Below are 27,933 nucleotides of genomic sequence, written 5' to 3'. Positions count from 1 at the left end.
CTGAATTGTGGCATCTTAAAGATCCACCCAGGCAGAAAGCGGAAAAACAGGCTGCATTATCCAGAAAGGAAGGGCTTAGAGCAGGCATGAAAAGTGTGAAGGTTATTGACAGGGGAAAATGGCTAATGAGAAGACTGAGTCAGATCTAGAAATGTACAGAAGTAGGAAAAGTAAAACCCATCAAAACAAGTATATTGTAGCTAACAGCTTACTGAAGTGGTCTGAAGAAATGGGTGGAAAAGTAACGATATGTCTTAGAATATTAGACCAGACTAGAATATCTGAATTATCCTTCCCACTCACTGTAAAGCTGTTTAAACTGATTGGCACCAGGCTCTACATTAGCCGTTAAAAAGATCCTGGTCATGATAAAGTGTGCGCGTGATACTTTATTGAGCCAGGATAACACTCGATCAGAACACCCCTGGGCAGCAATGATGGGAATGAGAGTAGAGAAGGACCCCCAAAGGAGATGTAAGATACATCCTGTGTGTGTGATACACGGTTCCATGTGTAAAGAAGTAAAATTTATCATCCCAAACACAGGCCATAGGTGGTGAATGCGTATTTTGCATCTTAATTTTGATTGTATGTTATCACACCTAACATGGAGTTACAGAAATTTTTTTATGTGTGTCTTTAGATAAAAATGTTTTGCCTAAATCAAAACTACCGAAGAGAAGTGTCAGCGCAGATGGACTTGAGACACTACAAAACACAGTAAAAGATTCAAAAGCAATGTTTCAAACCTACAAAAAGATGTACATGGAGAAAAGGAGCAGAAGCCTTGGTAACAGCCCATAAAGTAATTATGAGATGTGATTATGTAATTGCCACAAAGAATGTTTCTTTGTCAGAGAGTATGGGTATCACTATATGCATCACTGAAATTTCTTAATTAAAATGGCTTCCGAACCTTGTTTGTGGGTGAGCAGGCATTATCACGTAGACGGCATTTGCCAGGGAGACCATAAGGTATTTGAATGTCTACGTTGTTGAACCAAGTTTACCATTGTTTTAAAAGGAGTTCTTACAGAGTCTTACTTTGAAATGCCAACTATCCATCCTGAGGAAGGACAGTTCCTCAGTAAGGACTTGTTTATTTTAACGGGCACTGTAAATATATTTTGTTAAAGCTGCATTAGCAAAACTTATTTTTTAAAAATACTCACTGACTGTCAAAATATATTCTCAAGTATTTTGTACCTAATCGTAAACTTTTTTTCAGAAGTCTTGTTTTTTACTTGTTAAGCTGAACCCAAGCTTTGGATAATGTTTAATCGCTAGATTTCGTACTTAAATAAAATAAACATTTATTTTTTAAAAAAAATACTGCATGTGAAGCCTTAATGATTTGGTCTGGTTTTTTTTTTACTCCCTACTCAAAAAGGGATACATTTTGGAAAAGTGTTTCGTGAAGCTGAAATACTGAGTAAGCTGTCACAAGTAGGTATATTCAAATTGCACTCAGAAAAGAGGACAAAAATTACTAAGTTCTAGAAAGAGAATGAAAACACTGGGGACGAGATATAAGCATTTACATGTTTCTGGATTGTACTTTCAGACTAATAGTAAATGTTGGTCAATTTTATAAAATCTTAATGGCAATAAAAAAAAATTAAATCTCATTTATTTTTAAATTGTGAAAATACACACACCAAAACATTTAGCCACACAACTTCCAAATTACAATCGGTGACATTGTTTACATTTTTAATGTGCCACCACATTATCACTAACCTTGTCCAAAACAGGAGCCCTGGTGGTGCAGTGGTTACAGCATTCGTCTGCTAACCAAGGTGTGGCAGTCTGCTTCTATAAAGATTTACAGCCTTGGAAACCCTATGGGGCAGTTCTACTCTGTCCTATAGGGTTGCTATGAGTTGGAATTGACTTGACAGCATTGGGTTGTTTTTTTTCCCCAACAAATATTCTGCCATATTAACATAAACCTTGAACCAAAACTTTCCCTCTCCCCCTGGCAACCATATGTAATCTTTGGTTTCTGTCTATTTGCCTGTTTTATGTGAGATCATACAGTATTTGCCATTTTGCGACTTCTCCTTATAGCAGATTAATACTCCATTGTATATATGTACACCACGTTTTGTTATCCGTTCCTCTGCTGGTGGGCATTATGATTGTTTCTACCTGTTGGGTATTGTGAAAGTGCTGCAGTGAACATTGGTATACAGGTTTCTGTGTTCTGCCTTCACTTCTGAGTATATGCCTAGCATTGGGATTGCTGGGTTATAAGGGTAGTTCTATGTTTGACTTTTTGAGTGTCAAAGAGAACAACTTGAATTTCTGGAAACTTAAAAGTGTTTTATTGAGGGAATTAGGCAGTTCAGAACTGGGAAGCAAAAGGAAAGTAATAACCTTCATTGTGCTCCGAAAGGCACACAGGAAGGGAAGCCTTTATGGGACAGAACCGCAAGGGTTGTCTGATGGAGAGTACAAACATATCTTTTGAAACATTAAAGCGTTTTCTGAGAAGGTCCTGAGTAAACATTTTTCTGAGAACTGGCTGACCACAGGTTTCAGCAAGCATAACCACATTCTTATCTGTAAGATTTACAGGGTACAGTGGAAGGTTGCAGAGAATTATAAGGCTGCATTTTTAAAGCAGAAGCAAAATTTAACAATCGGTGTGGAGTCTGGCCTACATCTTAGCCTGAAGTCCAACCGATGCCAGATGCCTCAGCTGGAAAATTCTTCACGTGAAGAACCGCCAAACTTTTACACAGTGGCTGCACCATTTTATATTCCCGCCAGCAACGGATGAGGGTTTCAGTCTCTCCACAACTTTGCCAACACCTGTTGTTTTTCCTTTTTTTTTTAATTGTTGCCAGTGTACTGGGGTGAGGTGATCTCTCATTGTGGTTTTGATTTACATTTCCCTGATGACTAATCATGTTGGCCATTGGATAAATCTCATTTTGAAACTGCATTTCTAAGGGTAGTAAGACTTCAGAAAATAACTTTTTGTTATCTAGTGCTGCTATAACAGGAATACCACAAGTGGATGGCTTTAACAAACATTTTATTGTCTACAGTCTTGGAGGCTAGAATTCTGAATTGCCAGCTCCTGGGGAAAGCTTTCTCTGTCAGTTCTGGGAGAAGGTCCTTGTCATCAGTTGTCCCCTGGTCTGGAAGCTATTCAACACAGGGACCCTGAGTCCAAAGGACATGCCCCACTCCTGGCACTTATTTCTTGGTGGTATGAGGTCCTTCTCCTCTCTGCTTGCTTTTCTCTTATATCTGAAAAGAGATTGACTCAAGATACAACCTAATATAGTAGATAGAGTCCTGCCTTATTAACATATAAGTTAAGGATTTACAATACATAAGGCAATCTCATCAGATGACAGAATAGTGCACAACCACTCAATACTGGGAATTAGGACCTAGCCAAATTGACACACATTTTTGGGGAGAGGGGGCACAATTTAACCCATAACAATAACATTTTATGCTATCACAAAAAATTTTTTAGTAACACTTCAAGACAATTTTTTAGAGCAGTTTTAAGTTTACAGAAAATACAGAGTTCCCACTTAGGCCCTTCCCCCCAGAACACTGTTTCTTTTAAAACACTTTGCATTCCTGTGGTGCATTGTTAAAATTGATGAACCCATATTGAGGCCTTACTGTCAGAGCTTCTAATCGGGCTCTAATCCCTGTTGAGAATTTGCAATTCTACACCTGATACATTTTAATAAGATCCCCAGATGATTCATATATATAATAAATTTTGAGAACCACTGCTCTGCTAGCTGCTTTAACCAGCAGCGTTAGCATCGCCTGAGAACATGTTAGAAGTGCAAATTCTCAGCAGGGGTTCTAACAAGAACAAACTCTTTTGAAGCTCTGCTTACTATTAACTAAAGTCCATAGTTCATGTTAGGGTTCACTCTGTGTTGTAAAATCCTGTGGATTTTGACAAATGCTTGATGTCATATGTCCACCATTATGGCATCATACAGAAAATTTTACTGCCCTAAAAATACCCTGTGTAACACCGATTCAGTCCTTGTCCCCACTCGCCCACCTCCATCCTGAACTCATGGAAACCACTGATTTTTTTTCATTGTTTGTAGTTTTGCCTTTTCCAGAATGTCATATAGTTGGAATAGTACAGTACGTACCTTTTCGGATTGCCTGCTTTCACTTGGCAATATGCAGTTAAAGTTCTTCATGTCGTTTTGTGACCTGATAGCTCCTTTTTATCACTGAATGATACTCCAGTGTATGGATGTACCACAATTTGTTTATCCATTTACTTACTGAGTACCTCATGGTTGCTTCAAATTTTTGGCAATTACAAATAAAGCTGCTGTATATGCTTCCATGTGCAGTTTTTTATATGGACATTTAATTTCATCTCACCTGGGTAAACACCTAGGAGTGTGATTGCATGGAATAGTTTGCCTGTGTTTAGCTTTGCAAGAAAATGCCAGATGGTTTTCCAAAATGGCTTTACCACTGTACATTTCCACCAGTAAAGGAGGAGAGTCTTTGTTACTCCACAACCTCACCCAGGATTTGCCATCAGTATTGTAGATTTTAGCCATTCTAATAGGTATGTAGGTCATCATTTTGTTGTTGTTAGGTGCCGTTCAGTTGGTTCTGACTGATAGCAACCCTATGTACAACAGAACAAAACACTGCCCAGTTCTGTGCCATCCTCATAATCATCCTTATTCTTGAGCCTGTAGTTGAAGCTGTGTCAGTCCATCTCCTTGAGAATCTTCCTCTTTTTCGCTGACCCTCTACAGAGCATGATGTCTTTCTCCAGGTGCTGGTCCCTCATGATAACATGTCCAAAGTATATGAGAAGTTTTGCTATCCCTGCTTCTAAGGAGCATTTTGGCTGTACTTCTAAGACAGATTTGTTCCTTCTGGCAATCTATGATATATTCAGTATTCTTAGCCAACACCATAATTCAAATATGTAAATTCTTCTTGCCAGGGGCAAAGACGATAAGGCAGCAGGTGACAGGAAAGCCAGTAATGGGAAACCCGAGGTAGAGAAGGGAAGAGTGTTAACATGTCGTGGGGTTGGCAACCGATGTCACAAAACAACGTGTGTATTGTTTAATGACAAACTGATTTGCTCTGTACACTTATAATACTTTATGTTGTCTTCCCGAGCACCCTTTGAAATCTTCAGCTCTTTATTTCATCATTTCTTTCGCTTTAGCTACACTACATTCAAGAGGAAGTTTCAGAGTCTTCTGACATGCATTTTGGTCTTTCTTTCTTGTCTTTATAATTACCTCTTGCTTTTTTCATGTATCATAGCAACTTGCAAGCCACCACAGTACGATACACTGACAGACATATGTCTATATGATCCTGGAAGCTTTGCCATTGGTGTTCCAAATACAATCAGGGTCAACCTTGGTGAACAGGTTTCAGCTCAATTTCCAAAGTAAGTCTAGGAAGAAGGATCTGGTAGTCTAATTCTGAAAAAACTGGCCAGTGAAAACCTTATAAACAGCAGGAGAACATTGTTATAGTGCCAGAAGATGAGCCCCACATGTCGGAAGAGCTTCCACCTCAAAGTAGAGTTGGCCTTAATGACATGATTGGAGTCAAGCTTTCAGGATCTTCAGTTGCTGAGGTGGCATGACTCAACATGAGAAGAAACAGCTGCAAACATCCATAAATAATTGAAAGGTTTAATGTACGAAGTATGAATCTAGGAAAATTGTAAGTCATCAAAAATGAAATGGACCTTATAAATATTGGTATCCTAGGCATTAGTGAGTTGAAATGGACTGGTATTGCCCATTTTGAATTGGACATTCATATGGTCTACTATACATGAGAATGAAACTGAAGAGGAATGGTGTTGCATTCATCGTGAAAAAGAATATTTCAAGATTTATCCTGAAGTACACTGCTGTCAGTGATAGGATAATATCCTATGTCTAAAAGGCAAGGGAGACCACTTAATCCAACTGTTACTCAAATTTACACACCAGCCACTAAGGCCAAAGATGAAGAAATTGAAGATTTTTACCAACTTCTGCAGTCTGATATTGATTGAATATGCAATTAGGATACCTTGATAATTACTGGTGGTCGGAATGCGAAATTTGGAAACAAGGATTGGTAATTGGAAAAAATGGACTTGGTGATAGAAACATCACCAGAGATAACATGATGGAATTTTGCAACACCAACGACTACTTCATTGCAAACACATTTTTCACAAACATAAACGGCAACTGTATACGTGGACCATGCCAGATGGAATACACAGAAATCAAATCAACTACATCTGTGGATAGAGACAATGGACAAGCTCAATATCCTCAGTCAAAAAAAAGCCAGGGGTCAAATGTGAAACAGACCATCAACTGCTCATATGCAAGTTCAAGTTGAAGAAAATTAGAACAAGTCCACATGAGCCGAAGTACGACCTTGAGTATATCCCACCTGAATTTAGGGGCCATCTCAAGAATAGATTTGATGCATTGAACACTAATGACCAAAGACCCAGACAAGTTGTGGGGTGACATCAAAGACATTGTACACGAAGAAAACAAGAGGTCATTAAAAAAAAAAGGAAAGAAAGAAAATACCAAAGTGGATGTCAGAAGACTCTGAAACTTGCTCTTGAATGTAGAGTTGCTAAAGTGAAAGGAAGAACTGATGAAGTAGAGACGCTGAACAAAAGATTTCAAAGGATGGCTTGAGAAGACAATATTTTATAATGATGAGTAGAAATAGGAAAGACCTGGAGATAGAAAACCAGAAGGGAAAAACACTTGGCATTTCTCAAGTTGAAAGAACTGAAGAAAAAAAATTCAAGCTTTGAGTTCCAATATTTAAGGATTCAACAAGGAAAATATTAAACAATGCAAGAGGCATCAAAACCAGATGAAGGGAATGCACAGTCACTGTATCAAAAAGAATTGGTTGACATTGAACCATTTCAGGAGGTAACATATGATCAAGAACCGATGATACTAAAGGAAGAGGTCCAAGCTGTACTGAAAGCCTTGCAAAAAACAAGGCTTCAAGAATTGATGAACTACAATTGAGATGTCTCAACCAACAGATGCAGTGCTGGAAGAGCTCACTTGTCTATGCCAAGAAATTTGGAAGACAGCCATCTGGCCAACCAGCTGGAAGAGATCCATATATTTGTGCCCGTTCCAAATAAAGGTGATCCAACAAAATGCGGAAATTATCAAATAATGCCATTAACATCACACACAAGTTAAATTTTGCTGAAGATTATTCAAAAGTGGTTGCAGCAGTACACAGACAGGGAACTGTTAAAAATTCAAGTGGGATTCAGAAGAGGAATAAGAGATACCATTGCTGATGTCGGATGGATCCTGGCTGAAAGCAGAGAATATCAGACATGTTTAATTGTGTTTTATTAACTATGCAAAAGCATTCAACCGTGTGAATCATAACAAATTTTGGATAACATTGCAAAGAATGGGAATTCCAGAATGCTTAATTGTGCTCATCAGCAACCTGCACTTAGATCAAGAGGCAGTCATTCAGACAGAACAAGAGGATACTGCATGGTTTAAAGGCAAGAAAGGTGTGCATCAGGATTGTATCCTTTCACAAAATTATTCAGTCTGTGCTGAGTAAATAATCTGAGAAGGTGGACTATATGAAGAAGAACGGGGCATCAGGATTGGAAGAAGACTAATTAACAGCGTGCAATATGCAGATGACACAACCTTAACCTTGCTTAAAGTGAAGACGACTTGAAGCACTTTCTGATGAAGATCGAAGACCACAGCCTTCAGTTTGGATTATACCCCAACATCAAAAAAAAAAAAAAAAATCCTCACAACTGGACCAATAATCAACATCATTATGATAAAGAAAAGATTGAAGTTGTCAAGGATTTCATTTCACCTGAATCCACAGTCAAAGCCCATGGAAGCAGCATTCAAGAAATCAAACAATGCATTGCTTTTGGCTAATCTGCTGCAAAAAAAAATCTCTTTTAAAGTGTTAAAAATCGAAGGTGTCAGTTTAAGGGCTAAGGTGTGCCTGACCCAGACCATGGTGTTTTCATATGCATCCAAAAGCTGGACAATGAATAAGGGAGACCGAAGAAGAATTGATGCCTTTGAGTTCTGGTGTTGGCTAAGAATAAAGACTATATCACAGACTGCCAGAAGAATGAACAAATCTCTTTTGGAAGAAGTACAAGCAGAATGCTCCTTAGAAGCAAGGATGGTGAGACATTGTCTCACGAACTTTGGACATGTTATCAGGGGGAACCAGCCCCTGGAAAAGGACACCGTGCTCAGTAGAGGGCCAGCAAAAAAGAGATCTTCAACAAGATGGATTGACACAGTGGCTGCAACTATGGGCTCAAGAATAACAATGATTACTAGGATGGCAGAACACCAGGCAATGTTTTATGCCATTGTATATAGGGTCACTGTGAGTCCAAATCAACTGGACGGCACCTAACAACAACTGTGTCGTAGAGGTTGGCAAGTCCCAAGTCTGTGGGTCGGGTGTAAGACTGAAGCCTTCTCCTGATTCAAGTAGCTGCAGTGGCTGATGAACTCAAGATCAAGCAGGCTGCTGACTCACGGGCTGAGGAGGTTGACAAATACAAGATTGGTAGGTAAAACAGCAGGCTGCTGGCTTAAGTCCCAAGAACCAGAGGTCAGACGATGATGAGCCAAGTGCAGGATCCAGAGCAGAGCAAAAGGCAGTGACTTCTTCCGGAAAGTCCATATACAGTGGGTGTAGGCCACATCCCAAGGAAACTCTTTTGACTGATTGGTTGTTCATAGCAGATCTCATCATGGACATGATTACATTATAATAGATGCCATCATGGAGGCGATTACATCATTACATGATGACCAAAATACATTGTAACTGCCTAACCGCTGAAAATCATGGCCCACCCAAGCTGACAGTCATCACAGAAACCACCCAGCAGCATCATGGAAGAAAGGCCTGGTGATCTGCTTCCATAAATATTACAGCCCAGAAAACCCAATCAAGTGGTTACTCTGCAAAACGTGGGGTCACTATCAGTCTGAAGTTACTCAACAGTACTGGGTTTGGTTTGGTTTATGCTTTTATGGAATACAATGCCAAATACAGGAGTGATTAAATGAGCAATACATACTGAAAGACCTCCCCAACACTCTTCATAGATGCAGCAACTAAAATATTATTAACAAAGCCTTCATCTCAAAGGCTGGAGATTGAAAGAGTTTGGGGAATCTGACTAGCCTTTAAGAGACTGTTGTGGGGTCCTGTTTTATGCTGGGTCCTGCAGAGGAGCAAAACCTGTGAAGCTATATAGACAGATGTTTTCTTCAAGGGAATGGCTCATTCAGTTGTGAGCAAATGGCTCACAAAATTGTGGGGCCTGGCAAGTCTCAAATCATGGATCAGATGACAGGCTATTGACTTCTTCTGGCTCATCTGGTTGCAGGAGCAGATGAACCCAAAACCTGCAGGTCAGGCGACAGGCTGGAGGCCTCTGCTGGCTCATGTCCCAAGAATCAGAGGCCAGACACCGAGAAGATTGCTGGTTCCAGAGAAAGCGAGCTTTGCCAGACCGTCCATGTATATAATCGATACAAGTCACATCCTGAAGGAAACTCCTCTTCCAACTAATTGGCTGCTCACATCAGATCACAAATGGGAGGTGATTATGTTGTCTGCCAAACTACTTAGAATTGGCCCAGGTGAAACATGACATTAACCATCACAGGTCCTCAACAAAAGATCACCTATCAGTGAAGCTTAAGAATGGACAAGTCCTATTCAAAGGTTCAGAGATTCCAATAAATTCCAGTAGATTTTTTTCAAAATTTATTGTGAAATATGTATAACAAAAAATGTGACAAAACTATTTTGTGTGTACAGCTCAGTGATGTAATGTTTACCATGTTGTGCAAACGTAACCACTATTTCCAAAAGTTTTTCATCACTCCAAAAAGGAGCTCAGTATTTCTTGATAACTCCCCATTTTCCCCTTCCACCAAACCCAGGTAACCACTACTAACTTTTTGTCTATACATTTGCCTCTTCTAAATATTTCATCCCCCACATGTCTTTCAGTTTGTCATGCTCTGGGAGCTTTCATGTTGCTGTGATGCTGGAAGCTCAATATTCAAATACCAGCACGGTCACCCATGGAGGACAGGTTTCAGCTGGGCTTCCAGGCTAAGACAGACCAGGAAGAAGGACCCAAAGGTTTACTTCTGAAAAGAATTAGCCAGTGAAAACCTTATGAATAGTAGCAGAACATTATTGTCTGATACAGTGCTGGATGGTGAGCCCCTTAGGTTGGAAGGCGCTCAAAAGACAACTGGGGAAGAGCTGCCGCAGAGTAGAGTTGACCTTAAGGACATGGAGGGAGTCAAGCTTTTGGGACCTTCATTTGCTGGTGTGACATGACTCAAAATGAGAAGAAACAGCTGCAAACATCTATTAATAGCTGGAACAGGGAATGTATGAAGTGTGAATCTAGGAAAATTGGAAATCATCAAAAATGAGATGGAATGCATAAACATTGATATCCTAGGCATTAGTGAGCTGAAATGAACTGGTATTGGCCATTTTGAATCAGACAACATACAGTCTACTATGCCAGGAATGAGAACTTGAAGAGGAATGGCGTTGTATTCATTGTCAAAAAGAACATTTCAAGATCTATCCTGAAGTACAATGCTGTCAGTGATAGGATAATATCCATACATCTACAAGGAAGACCAGTTAATATGACAGTTCAATTTTACTTACCAACCACTAAGGCCAAAGATGAAGAAAACGAAAATTTTTACCAACTTCTGCAGTCTGAAATTGATTGAACATGCAATCGGGATGCATTCATAATTCTGGAGATTCGGAGTGCAAAAGTTGGAAACAAGACGGGTCAGTAGTTGGAAAATATGGCCTTGGTGATAAAAACGATGCTGGCATGATACAATTTTGCAACACCAATGACTTCTTCATTGCAAATATCTTTCTTCACCAGCATAAACAGTAACTGTACACATGGACCTGGACAGATGGAATACACAAGGATGAAGTCGATTACATCAATATCATCAGTCAGATCAAGGCCAGGGGCTGACTCCCAAACAGACCATCAATTGCTCATATGCAAGTTCAAGTGGAAAGTAAAGAAAATTGGAACAAGTCCACGAGAGCCAAAGTATGACCTTGAGTGTATCCCATCTGAATTTAAAGACCATTTCAAGAATGGATTTGATGCATTGAACACTAATGACTGAAGTCCAGATGAATTGTGGAATGATATCAAGGACATCGTACATGAAAAGCAAGAGGACATTAAAAATACAGGAAGGAGAGAAAAGACCAAAACGGATGTCAGAAGAGACTCTGAAACTTGCTCTTGAACATAGAGTAGCTAAAGTGAAAACAAGGAATCATGAAGTAAAAGAGCTGAACAGAAGATTTCAAGGGGTAACTCGAAAAGACAAGGTAAAGTATTAAAATTCATGTGCAAAGACCTAGAGATAGAAAACCAAAAGGGAAAAACACACTTGGCATTTTTCAAGCTGAAGGAACTGAAGAAAAAGTTCAACCCTTTTGAGTTGCTATACTGAAGGATTCTATGGGGAAAATATTAAACGACGCAGGAAGCATCAAAAGAAGATGGAAGGAGTACACAGAGGCATCATACCACAAAGAATTAGTTGACATTCAACCATTTAAGGCAGTAGCATATGATCAGGAGCTGATGTTACTGAAGAAGTCCAAGCTGCACTGATGACATTGTCAAAAAACAAGACTCCAAGAATTGACGGAATACCAATTGAGATGTTTAAACAAATGGATGCAGTGCTAGAAGTGCTCACTCATCTATGGCAAGAAATTTGGAAGACAGCTATCAGGCAACCAACTGGAAGAGATCCATATTTATGCCTACTCTCAAAAAAGGTGATCCAACTGAATGTGGAAATTATCAAACAATATCATTAATATCACATGCAAGTAAAATTTTGCTGAAGATCATTCAAAAGTAGCTGCAGCAATATATCAACAGGGAACTGCCAGAAATTCAAGCTGGATTCAGAAGAGTATGTGAAACGAGGGATATCATTGCTGATGTCAGATGGATCCTGGCTGGAAGCAGAGAATACCAGAAAGATGTTTAACTGTGTTTCATTGACTGTGCAAATCCATTGGACTGTGTGGATCATAACAAATTACGGATGACATGCAAACAATGGGAATTCCACAAAACTTAATTGTGCTCATGAGGAACCTGTACAGAGATTGAGGCAATTGTTCAAACAGAACAAGGGGATACAGCATGGTTTAAAGTCAGGAAAGGTGTGTGTCAGGGTAGTATCCTTTCATCATACTTATTCAATCTGTATGCTAGGCAAATAATCTGAGAAGCTGGACTATATGAAGAAGAATGGGGCATCAGAATTGGAGGAAGACTCATTCACAACCTGTGATATGCAGATGATACAACTTTGCTTGCTGAAAGTGAAGAGGACTTGAAGTACTTATTGATCAAGATCAAAGACCACGGCCTTCAGTATGAATTATACCTCAACATAAAACAAAACTCACCACTGGAGTAATAAACAGCATCATGATAAACAAAAAAGATTGATGTTTTCAAGGATTTCATTTTACTTGGATCCATGATCAACATCCATGGAAGCAGCAGTCAAGAAATCAAAAGACACATTACACTGAGCAAATCTGCTGCAGAAGACCTCTTTTAAAGTGTCGAAAAGCAAAGATGTCACCTTGAAGACTAAGGTGCACCTGACCCAAGCCATGGTGTTTTCAATTGCCTCATATGCATGGGTAAGCTGGACGATGAATAAGGAAAAAGAACCGATGCCTTTAAATTGTGGTGTTGGAGAAAAATATTGAATATGCCAAGGACTGCCAAAAGGACAAACAAATATGTCTTGGAAGAAATACAACCAGAGTCTCCTTAGAAGCCAGGATGGCAACAATTCGCCTCCCATACTTTGGAGATTTTGTCAGGAGAGGGTTCATTCTCTGGAGAAGGACATCATGCTTGGTCAAGGATCATCGAAAAAGAGGAAGACCCTCAACAAGATGGATTAACACAGTGGCTGCAGTGATGGGCTTAAGCCTAACAATGATTGTGAGGATGGTGCAGGACCGGGCACTGTTTCATTCTGTTGTACATAGGAGTTGTACATGTGAGTTGGAACTGATTTGACAGCACCTAACAACAAGATATTTTATTTAAGGGCAATCATAAGATATGTCTCCTTTTGTGACTGACTTATTTCACTCAGCCTAATGTTTTCAAGTTTTATCCATTTTGTAGGATATGTTCGAACTTCTCTTTATGGCTAAAAAATATTTCATGTAGGGGTATATCACATTTCATTTATCCATTCATCAGTTGATGGGTATTGTTTCTATCTTTTGGCTATTGTGAATAATGCCCCAGTGAACATTGGCGTACAAGTATCTATTTTAGTTCCTGCCTTCAGTTCTTTTGGGTACATGCCTAGGAGTGGGATTGCTAGGTTATATGGTAATTTTGTGTTTAACTTTTTAAGGCACCGGGAAGCTTTGTTCCACAGTGACTGCACCGTTTTACTGATGATAGCCATCTAGTGCGGGCGAAATGATAAACCTCTTTGTGGTTTTGATTTGCATTTCCCTAATGACTGACTTTGAGTATCTTTTCATATGTTTATTGTCCGAATTGACTAGATGGCATATAACAAACTACATTGGCCATTTTTGTGTCCTCTTTGGTGGAATGTCTGTTCACGTTCTTTTGCCCACTTTTTGATTGGGTTGTTCGACTTTTTGGTGTTGAGTTGTAGGACTTCTTTATATATTCTGAATACTAAACCCTTATCCAATAAAAGTACCCAGTATTTTCTCCCATTCTGTATGTTGTTTCTTCCTTTTTTTTATTATTGTAAACTTTTTCACTTTCTTGATAAAGTCCTTTGATGCACAAAATTTTAAAATTTTGATGTAGCCCAGTATTTTTTTTCTTTTGTTGCTCTACTTTTGATGTCACATCCTGTAATTTTTAAAATTACCTATGATCAGCAACCAAGGAACACTAAGCATTCTAGAAAAGTCTCTAATACAAAAAGACAGCAATGAAAAGTTTCTTGAACAGAGACAATGCATGGAGGGAATATTTAAAAATCTTTAATTGTCTCAGAGTGATGAGAAGACACTGCAAATATTAAATAAGAATCAGATGATTGGGAGCATTGAAAAGGGAGCATTCAGAGAACGCAAAAGACTGTTGTTAGTAGGTGCTGTCGAGTCGGTTCCGACTCATAGCGACCCTATGCACAACAGAACGAAACACTGCCCGGTCCTGAGCCGTCCTTACAATCGTTGTTATGCTTGAGCTCAATGTTGTAGCCACTGTGTCAGTCCACCTCACTGAGGGTCTTCCTCTTTTCTGCTGACCCTGTAACTGCCAAGCATGATGTCCTTCTCCAGGGACTGATCCCTCCTGACAACATGTCCAAAGTAAGACGCAGTCTCGCCATCCTTGCCTCTAAGGAGCATTCTGGCTGTACTTCTTCTAAGACAGATTTGTTCGTTCTTTTGGCAGTCCATGGTATATTCAATGTTCTTCGCCAACACCACAATTCAAAGGACTGTAGGGTATTAAAATGTGGCAGGAGAAATGAAAAATTTTAAGATAAAATTGAGGAGAACTCTGAGAAAGCAGAGTAAGATGGAAAAAAAAATCAAAAAAGAAGTGAAAAGAAAAATTTTAGCAGTGCTTCTCAAGCTTTTTTGGTCTGCAGACCACTTTACAACCTCAAATATTGAGGAACTATAAGAAATATTGTTTACGTGAGGAGTATATAAATTGGCAAGACTTTGGCTCCCTTATTTTGGACATGTCTTCAGGAAAGACCAATTGCTAGAAAGGGACATCCAGTTTGGTTGTGGATCAGTGAATACAAGATACACCCTCAGTGAGACAGACTGAAACAATAGCTGCAACAATGGATTCCAGTATAGCAATAATCATGAAGGTGGTACAGGATCAGGCAGTGTTTCATTCTGTTATACTAAGGCCATGAGTCGGAGCCAACTCGATGGCAACTAACTACAACACAAGGATTGACATTTAATAAAACTAGTAACTTCACTGCTTCATCAAGGACATCCTTAAATGACTTTTTTCCTTTTGAATCCCTGGTGGTGAAGAATACAATGACAACTAATACAAGTTGCAGCCATTGTCTTCATTTTTCTAAGGCAGCAGTTTTAGACACCATTGCTTTTCTGACTGAATCTTTTATTCACATTAAACTACCAAGTATTGAGAATTAGCATAAATACTTTTCCTTTGGAAACATGCTACTTAAAATTTTATGAGCACACAAATATAGTCAACTGATCTTTGACAAGAGCATAAAGGCAATTCAGTGGACAAAGGATAGTCTTTTTAAAAAATGGTGCTGAAACAACTGGACATCCACATGTAAAAAACGAAATCTAGATAGAGGGCTTACGTCTTTCACAAAAGCTAACTCAACATAGACCATAGACAAATGTATGATGCAAAATTATACAACTTCTAGAAGATAACATACAAGACAATCTAAGTGACCTTGAGTTTAAAGATGTAACATCAGAAGCATGGTAGCAGAGAAATTTCCAGTAAACCTTTTGGTGAGAGTAAGATGTCTAAAAGCTAAAATCTTTTGTCTCTATTACTTTTAGCAGTAAAATCAGTTTAAAGTTTTTCTGTGCAAATTGCCTGTCTTTAAGCATGAAACAGGCTTCTCAGCCATATCTTGAATAGTAAAAAAAAAGAAAAATTTTTCCTGTGCCATTTTCTTCTTTTCTCTTCTTTTTCTTATTTCCATTCCCTAGCCCATCTCTGTCTCTAAGTAGTATTTTACTGTTAGCTCCTCCAAAAGGTTAAGTGTTAACCAGTGTTTTCCCTGGGACCGTGGAAAACAAGTGATACCGATTTAAGCGTGTCAAACCAGACCAAGGATGCCACCCCCTGAGTTGATGGGATAAACGCAGGAAAAGATCAACATGTTTGAGATACCACAACCAAAACCAAACAGAAGAAAGAATGCACATTCCGCAAGTACTTAAAACTTGTGGCCCCTTTTCCCTTTAAAACTCTAGCTAGCCTGTAGTTCTGGGAGACAGATGGCTTTAGAAGGAGATCATTCCCCTCTGTCTCTATATACTGGTATATATAATAAAGTTCTTGCCACCTACCTCACCCCTGTCTCAAGAATTGGCTTTTTAGGGCAGGTGGCTCTAACTAGCAAAATTGAGGTAACAAGCACACTTCTCAGTAGTGTCAATGGTATTAACTCAGAATTTTCACAAGTGTGTCATTGAGCTTTCTGAGTTGGGTACCATGGGAATCAAGGAAAAATATATTTTACCATTTCTCTGCAATTATGTCAGGAAAAGGAAAAAATAATGTAATACTCTCAAAAGAGAAGCCTGTGAAGTTTTGAAATTCTGTTTTTTTCTAGATTATACTAGTACTTTACATTCCTGCCTAGATCACTTTAATTGTCTAGCTGTTTCTCAATACAGACAGCTCAGACTTCTTGACAAATGCCTGCCATTTGTCCTCCTAATTGCTAGTAACTGAGGAAGTGTTTCTGTCTCACCATAGAGTCAAAACAGAAAAGAAATATCTAAGTAGTGGAATCTTTACACAGGTGTCTTTTGTGTAAAGTAGGCTGAGAGATGTTTTCTTTATGACAAGGATGTAATAAAAGTTGTTTTGAAAGGGCCATGGAAGTAGTTCTGTCTAAGGTTTCTCATCACCACGCATCTCTCAGTTTGTCCTACTGTGGTGGCTTGCATGCTGTGATGCTTTATTACTGGCATTTCAAATACCACCAGGGTCACCTTTGGTGGACAGGTTTCAAAGCAGCTTCCAGACTAAGACTAGGAAGAAGAACCTGGCAGTCTACTTCTGAAAAAATTGGCCAGGGAAAACCTTATGAATAGAGGTGGAACAGTGTCTGATATAGTGCTGGAAAATGAGCCCCTCGGGTTGGAAGGCACTCAAATATGACTGGGGAATAGCTACCTCCTCAAAGTAAAAACCTTAATGACATGAATGGAGTAATGTTTTCGGGACTTCTATTTGCTGATGTGGCATGACTCAAAATGAGAAGAAACAGCTGCAAATATCCATTATCAGAATGTGAAATGTATGAAGTATGAATCTAGGAAAATTGGATGTCACCAAAAATGAAATGAAATAAAAATTGATATTCTAGGCATTAGTGAACTGAAATGGACTGGTAAAAGACAAAGTAAAATATATAATGAAATATGCAAAGACTGTGAGTTAGAAAACCATAAGAGAAGAACACGCTTGGCATTTCTCAAGCTGAAAGAAATGAAGAAAAAATTCAAGCCTCAAGTTGCAATTTTGAAGGATTCTATTTTTTTTTTTTATAGGCAAAATATTGAATGACACAGGAAGCATCAGAAGCAGTTGGAAGGAATACACAGAATCATTGTGCCAAAAAGAATTGGTCAATATTCAGTCATTTCAGGGGGTAGCATATGATCTAGAACTGATGGTATTGACAGACAAAGTCCAACGTATACTGGAGGCATTGGCAAAAAACAAGACTTCAGGAATTTGATGGAACACCAACTGAGATGTTTCAACAAACAGATGCAGCTCTGCAGGCACTCACACATCTATGCCAAGAAATTTGGAAGAGAGGTACCTGACCAACCAACTGGAAGTTATTCATATTTGTTCCCATTCCAAAGAAAGGTGATCCAATGGAATGCAGAAACTATTGAACAATATCATTAATATCACACACAAGTAAAATTTTGCTGAAAATCATTCAAAAGCAATTAGAGGAGTACATCAAAAGGGAACTGCCAGAAATTAAAGCTTCTTCAAAAGAGGACATGGACGACGGATATCATTGCTAATGTCAGATGGATTCTGGCTGAAAGCAGAGAATATCAGAAAGATGTTTACCTCTGTTTCATTGATTGTGCAAAGACATTCTACTATGTGGATCATGACAAATTATGGATAACATTGCAAAGAATGGGAATTCCAGAATACTTAATTGTGGAACCTGTACATAGACCAAGAGGCAGTTGTTCAGTCAGAACAAGGGATACTTTGCACTTGAAAATCAGGAAAAATGTCTGTCAGGGTTGTATCCTTTTACCATACTTAATCATTATGTGTACTGAGAAAATAATCTGAAATCTGGGCTATATGAAGTATATCCTGGTGTCAGGATTGGTGGAAAACTCATTTAAACCTACACAACCTTGCTTGCTGAAAGCAAAGAGGACTTGAAGCACTTACTGATGAAGATCAAAGACCACAGCCTTCAGTATGGATTGCACTTCAACATAAAGAAAACAAAAATTGTTACAACTGGACCAATAAGTAACATTATGATAAATAGAGAAAAGATTAATGCTGTCAAGGATTTCATTTTACTTGGATTCACAATCAATGCCTATGGAAGCAGCAGTCAGGAGAAGAAAAAAAAATTGCATTGGACAAATCTGCAAAAGACCTCTTTAAAGTCTTAAAAAAGGAAAAATGTCACTCCGAGGACTAAGGTGCACAGGAACCAAGCCATGATATTTTCACTTGCCTCATATGCATGCAAAACCTGGAAAATGAATAAGGGAGACTGAGGAATAATTGATGCCTTCGATTTGTGGTGATGGCGAAGAATATTGAACACACCATGTATTGTCAGAAAAACCAAGTCTGCCTTGGAAAAAATACAGCCAGAGTGCTTCTTAGAAGCGAGGATTGTGAGATTTCTTCTCACATAATTTGGATGTGTTGTCAAGGGGGACCAGCCCCTGGAGAAGGACATCATGCTTGTAAAGTGGAAGATTAGCAAAAAAGAGGAAGACACCTCACAAGATGCTTCACAGGTTTTGCTTCTCTGGAGAACTCAGCCTAAGACGTTTGGTAAAGAGAGTGGTTCTAGAGAACCAAATTGTAAGGATGAGTTTTCTCAACTGGTTCTGAATTCTGTTTAGTCATAAAGATGTTGGTGACTCTGCTTCTAGTAGTAAAAAGGGTGCTGCTAATCCATGGCCGGAGGTGGCAATAGAAATACACAAAATATCACCAATAGATCAAGTAGTGGTGAGAGGTGTGGCTCTCCTGGTACCTGTTATACAGCTATTGATCTACCCATTGCCTTTGTCACAATTCCTGTTTTGAAGGAACACCAGAAGCAGTTTGCCTTCAGCTGGCAAGGCCAGTGATACCCTTTCACTGTCCTACCTCAGAGGTATATGAACTCTCCAGCCCTATGTCGTAATTTAGTTCACGGAGACCTTGATCACCTCTCCCTTTCACAAGACATCACACTGGTCCATTACATTGATGACATTATGTTGATTGGCCCTGGTAATGAAGAAGTGTCAATGGCTATGGACTTATTGGTAAAACATTTGCATGCTAGAGGGTGGGAAATTAATCCAACAAAAATTCAGGCATCTTCCACCTCAGTGAAATTTCTAGAGGTCCAGCGGTATGTTGAGATATTCCTTCTAAAGTGAAGGACAAGTTATTGCATCTGGCCCCTCCCACAGCTAAAAAAAGAGGCATGATGCCTGGCAGGCCTCTTTGGATTTTGGAGGCAACATATCCTTCATTTGTGATTGCTATGAGGAGCCCTGGTGGTGCAGTGGTTAAAGTAGTCAGCTGCTAACCAAAAGGTTGGCAGTTGAAACCCACCAGGCGCTCTGTGGGAGAAAAATGTGACAGTCTATTTTCATAAAGATTTACAGCCATAGAAACCTTATAGGGTCACTATGAGTCAAAACAGACTCAATGGCAGTGGGCTTGGGGTGTTCTACTCTGGCATATTTATCAAGTGGCTCAAAAAGCTACTAGTTTTTTGTGGGGCCCAGAACAACAGAAGGTTCTGCAGTGGGTTCAGGCTGCCATTCATTCTGCTCTGCCACTTGGGCCATATGATACAGTCGATCCAATGGTGCTTGAAGTGTCAGTAGCTGATACAAATCCTGTTTGGGGTCCTTGGCAGGCCCCTATTTGTGAATCACAGTGCAGACCTCTAGGATTTTGGAGCAAAGGCCTGTCATCCTCTGCAGATAACTACTCGCCTTTTGAGAAAAAGCCTTTGGCTTGTCAGGGGCCTTGGTAGAGACCGAAGACTTAATCATGGGCAACCAAGTCAGCATGTGGCCTGAGCTGCCCGTCATGAACTGGGTGTTGCTCACCCACAGAGCCATAAAGCTGAGCACGTACAGCAGCACTCCATCACTAAATGTAAGTGATATATATGAGATCTGGCCTGAGGAGGACCTGAAGGCACAAGTAAGTTGCATGAGGAATGACCCAAATGCCCATGGTCTTCACTTCTTTCACATTATTTCCATCGCCCAGTCTGCACCTATGGCCTCATGGGGAATTCCTTATGATCAGCTGACTGAGAAAGAGAAAACTCATGCATGATTTACAGATCGTACTGTGCAATATGCATGAACCACTCAAAAGTTGAGAGCGGCAGCACTACAACCCCATTCTGGGACCTTCTTGAAGGACAGTGGTGAAGTAAAATCCTCCCAATGGGCATAACACCTGGTTGTTCACTCTGCTTGGAAGGAGAAATGACCAGATGTGGAACTGTGTGCTGATTCACGGGCTGTGGCCAATGGTTTGGCCGGATGGTCAGAGACTTGGAAGGAATATGATTTGAAAGAAAGTGAGGTATGCGGAAAAGGTATGTAGATAGACCTCTCTGAACGGGCCAAAGATGAGAATATAGTTTTGTCTCATATAAATGCTCACTAAAAGGTGACCTCATCAGAGGAGGATTTTAACAATCAAGTTGATAGGATGACACGTTTTGTGAAAACCAATCATCCCCTTTCACTAGTCACTGCCATTGTTGCCCATTGGGCCCTTGAACAAAGTGACCATGGTGGCAGGGATAGGGGTTATGCATAGGCTAAACAACATGGACTTCTACTCACCAAGGCCAACTTGGCTACAGCTACTGCTGAGTGCCCAATCTGCCAGCACCAGAGACCAACATTGAGTCCTGGATATGGCACCATCCCTCAAGGTGATCAGCCAACAACCTGGTAGCAAGTTGATTACATTGAACCACTTTTATCATGGAAGGGGCAGCGTTTTATTCTTACTGGGTAGACATTTACTCTGGATATGGATTTGCCTTCCCTGCAAGAAATGCTTCTGCCAACAGTACTATCCGTGGACTTGCAGAATACCTTATCAACACCATGTTATCCCACACAGCATTGCCTTGGATCAAAGGACTCACTTCACAGAAAATGAAGTGTGGCAGTAGGCCCATGCTCATGGAATTCACTGATCTTTCCATTTTTCCCATCATCCTGAAGCAGCTAGCTTGATAAAAAAAAAAAAATAGAACAATCAAATGACCTTCTAAAGACACAATTACAGTGCCAGCTAGGTGGCAATATCTTGCAAGATTGGGTCAGCATTCTTCAGGAGGCTGTATATGCTCTAAACCTGCATCCAATATATGGTGCTGTTTCTGCCATAACTAGGATTCATGGGTCCAGGAATCGAGGGGTAGAAACAGGAGTGGTATCACTCACTATTATCCCTAGTGACCCACTGGCAAAATTTTTGATTCCTGTCTCCACATATGCTCTGCAGGTCTAGAGGTCTTAGTTCCAAAGGGTAGAATGCTCCCACCTGGAGACACATCATGATTCCATTGAACTGGAAGTTAAGAATGTCACCAGGTCACTTTGGGCTCCTATGCCTCTGGATCAACAGGCAAAGAGATTGATCCTGATTACCAAGAGAAAATCCGATTGATATTACATATTGGAGGTAAAGACGAGTATGTCTGGAATGCAGGAGATCCCTTAGGGCATCTCTTGGTACTAACCATGCCCTGTGATTAAAGTCAATGGAAAACTACAGCAACTCAATTCCGACGTGACTACTAATGGCCCAGACCCTTCATGAATGAAGATTTGGGTCACCCCATGAAGCAAAGAACCACAACCATTTGAAGTGCTTTCTGAAAGTAAAGGGAAAATGGAATAGGTGGTAGAAAAAGGTAATTTTAAATACCAGCTATGACTATGTGACTGGTTGCAGAAATGAGGATCATAATAGTTACAGGTATTTCTTGTATGTGTGCATCAAATATTTTTGTTTTCTTTACTTATAAAATATAAGCTGTAAACAGGGCTAGTGTATTTTCGGTTGTATGCATGTTAGTTGTATCAAATTAGGTGCAAGTATGACTTTGTAATTGTATTCAGAGATTATGTATGGTTTAGGAAGATATGTACAGGTGCTGAATAGCTGTTGCAGAGGAAAAATCCACTCAGTCCTTGAAATAAACTTGTTTTTGTTTTCATTAAGTGCTGTCAATTTGGTTTCAACTTATAGCAACCGTATGTACAACAGAAGGAAACACTGCCTGGGCCTGCACCATCCTCACAATCATTGCTATGCTTGAGCCAATTGTTGCCGCCACTGTGTCAATCCATCCTATTGAGGGTGTTCCTCTTCTTTGCTGACCCTCCTTCTCCAGGGATGGATCCCTCCTGATAACATGTCTAAAGTATGTGAGATGTAGTCTTGCCATCCTTGCTTCTAAGGAGCATTCTGGTTGTACTTCTTCCAAGACAGATTTGTTCATTCTTCTGGCAGTCTATGGTGTATTCAATATTCTTTGCCAACACCACAAATCAAAGGCATTAATTCTTTGATCTTCCTTATTCATTACCCAGCTTTCACATGCATATGAGGCAATTGAAAACACTATGGCTTGGGTCAGGCACACCTCAGTCTTCAAAGCGATATCTTTGCTTTTTAACACTTTAAAGAGGCCTTTTGCAAAAGATTTGCCCAATGCAATGCATCTTTTGATTTCTTGACTGGTGCTTCCATGGGTGTTGACTGTGGAATAAGCTTAAGAATATTTATTCAGTAAAATAAAAAATATACATCCAAATGTATAGAGGCATCAGTTCACAGAAGTGTAAACTGGTGACTCCAGTGAGAGAGCTTCTATCAAGAACAGATATAGTCCAAGGAGCAAAGGAATTATAATACATTCATTTGATTGGTTAGTCTTTGGTTGAGGTCAGAAGAAGGATGGATTAGTAGGTGGGGAATGGGCTTCTACTGGATAATTGGGTACAAGGGGAAGACTTACAGTGTTGAGCTTCAGGAATTAATTACAGAGGTCTTCAATCATAGTCACGGATGCTTACCTTGCATATCCTTCAGAAGGGATCATAAAAACATCAGTTTGAAATAAAACAATCCTAACCAGATGTCTCAGAAATTAATGAAAACCACTTGGTACCAAGGTCTTATTTCCCAGAAACAGCTTCTTAAAACAAAATCCTTTTAAGTTTCTAGGGAAACTTTTAGATATGACTAACTCCATGGCCCTTTCAAAACAACCTGTATTACATCCCTGTCATAAAGAAACATTTCTTGGCCAACTTTAAACAAAAGACACTTGTGTAAAGATTCCTTTCCTTAGAGTATATTTCCTTTACATTTTGACTTTTCAGCAGAGATTGAAAGCTTTCTCAGTTGCTAATGATTAGGGGGAGAAATGACAGGCATTTGTCAAGATGTCTGAACCGTTTCTACTGAAAAACAGCTAGGCAATTAAAGTTTCCAGGCAGGGTTATTGAAGACAAGCTTAATCTAGCAAAAACTGAATTTCAAAACTTTGTGAGCTTCCCTTTTGTGTGTATTATATTGTTTTTTTTTTTTTCTGGTTTATCACAGAGAAAAGGTAAAATATATTTTTCCTTGATTCCCATGGTAACTAACCCAAGGAGCTCAGTGACACATAGTTGTGAGATTCTGAGCTAACGCTGTTGATAAGCTGAGCATAAAATGGGCCTAAAGACAGGACTTTGCAAAGAAAAGTTTTAAACCGATTCTACTGTTAAAAGCAATGGAGACAAAGGATTTTAACTTTTAGACATTTTACTCTGGTCGAAAGATTTCCTGGGAATTTCTCAGCTATGTGGAAATTTTTACTGGAAATTTCTGGTTAGTGGCTAGTAGATTGGACAACACAGGCTACCAGTTATAAGATGTTCAAGTATCTCTAGCACATAAAAGGCACTCACTTTTTGAGCTTTCGTCAAGTGTTATGCCAACTTACTGCTTGATACTTGGTATGTATTATCTCACTTAATACACATATAACTTTGAGATATTGGTGTTATTATCCCCAGTGTTAAACATCAAGCCATTTGTTTTCTTCATTGTTGCCTACTCAATTGCACATGTTATTTTCTGCATAGATGTTTCTTTTATGAATAAATGAATGACTATTTGGGAAGTGAACATTTGAGCTTAAAAAGGCTAAGTAATTTGTCCGTGGTGACAGAGCCAGTTTCAAACCCAGTGTCTCTAACTCAACTCCTGGGATCTTCATTTTCATGCTACACTGCCTTCTCTATGATTAGATGAAAAAAACTGATATAGTAGTTAATAAATAGTACTTAATAAGGATATTAAACCTACCAGAAATATAAGAAGGTATTACTTATCATTACTTCAAACAGCCATTCAGTACAAAATACCTGACAGAAAATGTTTAAATATAATTGGGCTGATTACTAACAGGGAAAGGTTATTAGAAAAATAAACATCAAGAGGCACTCAAAAAAAAAAAAAAAACTAACGAAACCCACTGCCATCAAGTCGATTCCAACTCAGGAACCCTAGTGATATTGTGTGAACAATAAAAAATAAATTCTTATTGCGTCCAGCCTGAGTCTATTCTTCCATCAGGAGCAGATGACAATAACTGTTTTAAATAGCTTTGAGTTACTTATTGTAAAAATGGCTTGGAGGTGGTGTCTGACCTTTTCTAACTTCACAAGGGGGAAGGAGAATTAAGATCAACAGCCCAAGGCTGATTCCTATGAGGCGGAGGTCAGACAAGCCTCCTCTCTCTGCCATCTTTACCAATTCTGATACCAACTGTCCCTCCTATGGCACTCTCTACTTCTCTGCCGGATTCAATAATTCATTGCAATGGCCACACAAAACTCACGGACAATATTCATGATTATGGGGTTTATTAGGGAAGTAACAGGTTACAATTCAGACTCAGGAACACTCAAGGATACAGTTCTTCCATCAGGACAGCCTCTTCCTAGCTGTGTTCTCAGGCATACCTCTCCCTGGCCCTCTGTCTCTGCCCAAGGATACTTAGCATTCTCTATTGGTGGGCCAAGAAGCCCACCACACTGTCTCCTGCTTCTGGGTCTCTGTTGCTGGGTCTCTGCTGCCTTTAGTGTTACAGTTCTCTGTCTCCTGGTTCCGGGGGCTTCTCAGCACAGGGTCCTAGGTCCAAAGGACACGCTGGCTCTTCTTCTTTGGTGGTGGTGGGTTCATCTCTTACCTGCCTCTGGGGTGGCTCATTTCAAGCCCAGTGGGATGGCAAAACTGACCAATACTTTGGTGGGCTGAAAGTCCCCTATCACATAGTCCCACCCAATCACTTGGGTGGGAGTTAAAAGACCAGGGCTAGAAAGGCCACACACAAAAGTGATCTATCACAGAGCACTTATACTGCAGTAACTGATAGCCCTTATGAACAAATTCTTGTGTGTAATTACGAAACAGTACTGGTTCATTTATCTTTATGGCAGTTACAAACTGGCATAGTCCAGACAGGCAAAAACCAGCATTAATGACTAGCAGAACAAGTGTAAGGAATGTCCCACCTAGTTTGTACTATCTTGGTCTTCAGGAACCTTGTCCACTACTGGTTATTTTTAGAGGAATATCACTGGGTTATTCCCATTCTAAGTTTTTTTAGCATCTCTGTCCAATAGTTCTGTATCTGTGCTATACAACACTAGCCACATGTGACTATTGAGGATTAAAATTTTTTATTTTATTGAATCTTAATTAATTTAACTTTAAATAGCCTCATGTGGCTCCTCAGCTACATGTAAGTTACTGGACACCACAGCCTTATGGGATGGGTAGAAAATTTCCACCAATGTCCTTCTCAGTCACTGGGATCCCCACAGGGCTTGTGTCCAAATAGGCGAGTTATCATTAGAACCCTGGTAAAGCCCATCTGAAGCCTTCCTTATCCGGGTTCCCTAATGGGTTGACTTAACACCTGGCTTCCTTTTACCTTTCTAATCATAATTCTTTCAAACTTTACAACCAGGACATGAACCAAAAAAAAAAAATTAGTATACCTGGCTGTGGTTACTTTGAGCTGATAGCATCTGTCTTCCAGCATTCTGCTTTCCATTTAATATAGTAGAGTGTGAAATTTGTCATCTTCATATCCCATAGAACACTGGTCCATTTATTTGAGGATATTATGCTAATTGGACCTGATGAGCAGAAAATAAGCATCCTAGATGACTTTCATATGCATGCCAGAGGATGAGAAATAAACCATGTAGAAATTCAAGGACCTGCAAGTTTAGTGAAGGTTTTAGGGCTCTCATTGTAGTCTAACACATATTGCACAACCCCCTCACACCCCACAAAGAAAAAGGCACAATGTCTGATAGGCTTATGTGGAGTTAGGGGGTAACAAAATACCATATGTGGATTTGCTGCCCTAACGAATTGATCAAGTAACTCACATTACTCCAATTTTATGTACAACCCCAAGCAAAAGAAGGCTTAACAATAGGCCCAGGCTGTGGTGCAAGCTGCTCTGTCTCTCAGGCTTAATGGCCCACAGGGTGACAGGAAGACTCTGTGCTTGCAAGCCCCCTTTGAAAGAATCGTTACAAAAACCCCTAGGACTATTCCCTCCCTTCCTGATAAGGATTTTCCATTTCCTACTAAGGAGCCCGGAAACCCTAGTGGTGTAGTGGTTAAGTGCTAGGGCTGCTAACCAAGAGGTCGGCAGTTCGAATGCACCAGGTGCTCCTTGGAAGCTCTATGGGGCAGTTCTACTCTGTCCTATAGGGTCACTATGAGTCAGAATTGACTTGATGGTACTGGGTACTAAGGAGCCCTGGTGGTGCAGTAGTTAAGTGTTCATGCTCACCTGCTAACCCAAAGATCAGTGGTTTGAACCCAACAGCAAGGGGGAAAGATGTGGCAGTTTGCTTCTGTAAAGACTACAGCTTTGGCAATCCTATGGGGCAGTTCTGCTGTGTCCTATAGTGTCGTTTGAGTTGGAATCAACTCAATGGCAATGGGTTTCGTTTTGGTTTTGGATTGCTTTTGGGGCCTAAATTTAGGATACAAAATGGCTATGTAACCTGAACTTCCCATCATGAGTGGAGTGTTATCTGATTTACAGAAGTATAAAACTGAGCTAGTACAGCAGCAGTTCTTTGTTAAATGAAAATAGTATATACAAGACTGGCCCAAGCAGGTCTCAAAGGCATAATTGAAACATACAGGCAGATAGCTCAGTGTTTCGTGGTACGCATTCCTTCTTCTTCACTGGCTTTACCTCAGTCCACACATATGGCCTCATGGGGAGTTAATAAAAGAAAAGAAATAAGGCCCTGGCTTATGAACTGGTTTTCACACTGTGCTGATGCCAGCCTGAAGTATTATATAACCCTACTTAGGGTGATCCTAAAATATAGTGATAAGGGGAAAATCTTCCAGTGATTAGAATTTCAGGTAGAACATCTGGTTACTAAGTTGAACATGGATGGATAGATACCCTGACATATTTATCTACATTGATTTATGAGCAGTGGTTAGTTAATGGATTGATCAGCTAGTCAGAAGCATATAAATAACAAGATTGAAAGATTGGTGACCAGGAAATCTGGAAGGAAGGTTATGTGAAGGACATCTCCAAATGGCCAGAATATGATGATATCTCTGACCCATATGAATGAATATTCATCGGGGCATCCACTGTAGAGTAGGCTGTCTATAATCAGATGGTCAGGACATCCAGTCCTGTGACTGTTAGT

The 27,933-nt window shown here is 39.7% G+C and overlaps 1 protein-coding gene across 12 annotated transcripts in view; it reads left to right on the top strand.

Moving 5' to 3' along the window:
• The window catches only part of RESF1 (retroelement silencing factor 1), a 56,888-nt gene extending 34,501 nt beyond the window's left edge, over positions 1-22,387 (top strand). For all 12 annotated transcript variants that reach the window (XM_064284422.1, XM_064284423.1, XM_064284412.1 and 9 more), the window contains one exon: positions 644-22,387. In XM_064284422.1, the coding sequence (XP_064140492.1) occupies positions 644-804 (161 nt within the window). In that variant the 3' untranslated portion in view covers positions 805-22,387. The remainder of the gene's footprint in view (positions 1-643) is intronic.
• Positions 22,388-27,933: the final 5,546 nt, after the last annotated feature.

Source organism: Loxodonta africana, chromosome 4 (genome assembly GCF_030014295.1).
Source record: "Loxodonta africana isolate mLoxAfr1 chromosome 4, mLoxAfr1.hap2, whole genome shotgun sequence".
NCBI classification, from domain to species: Eukaryota; Metazoa; Chordata; class Mammalia; order Proboscidea; family Elephantidae; genus Loxodonta; species Loxodonta africana.
Note: the sequence above shows the minus strand (reverse complement) of the source record. Positions and strands in the feature narration are given on the sequence as shown.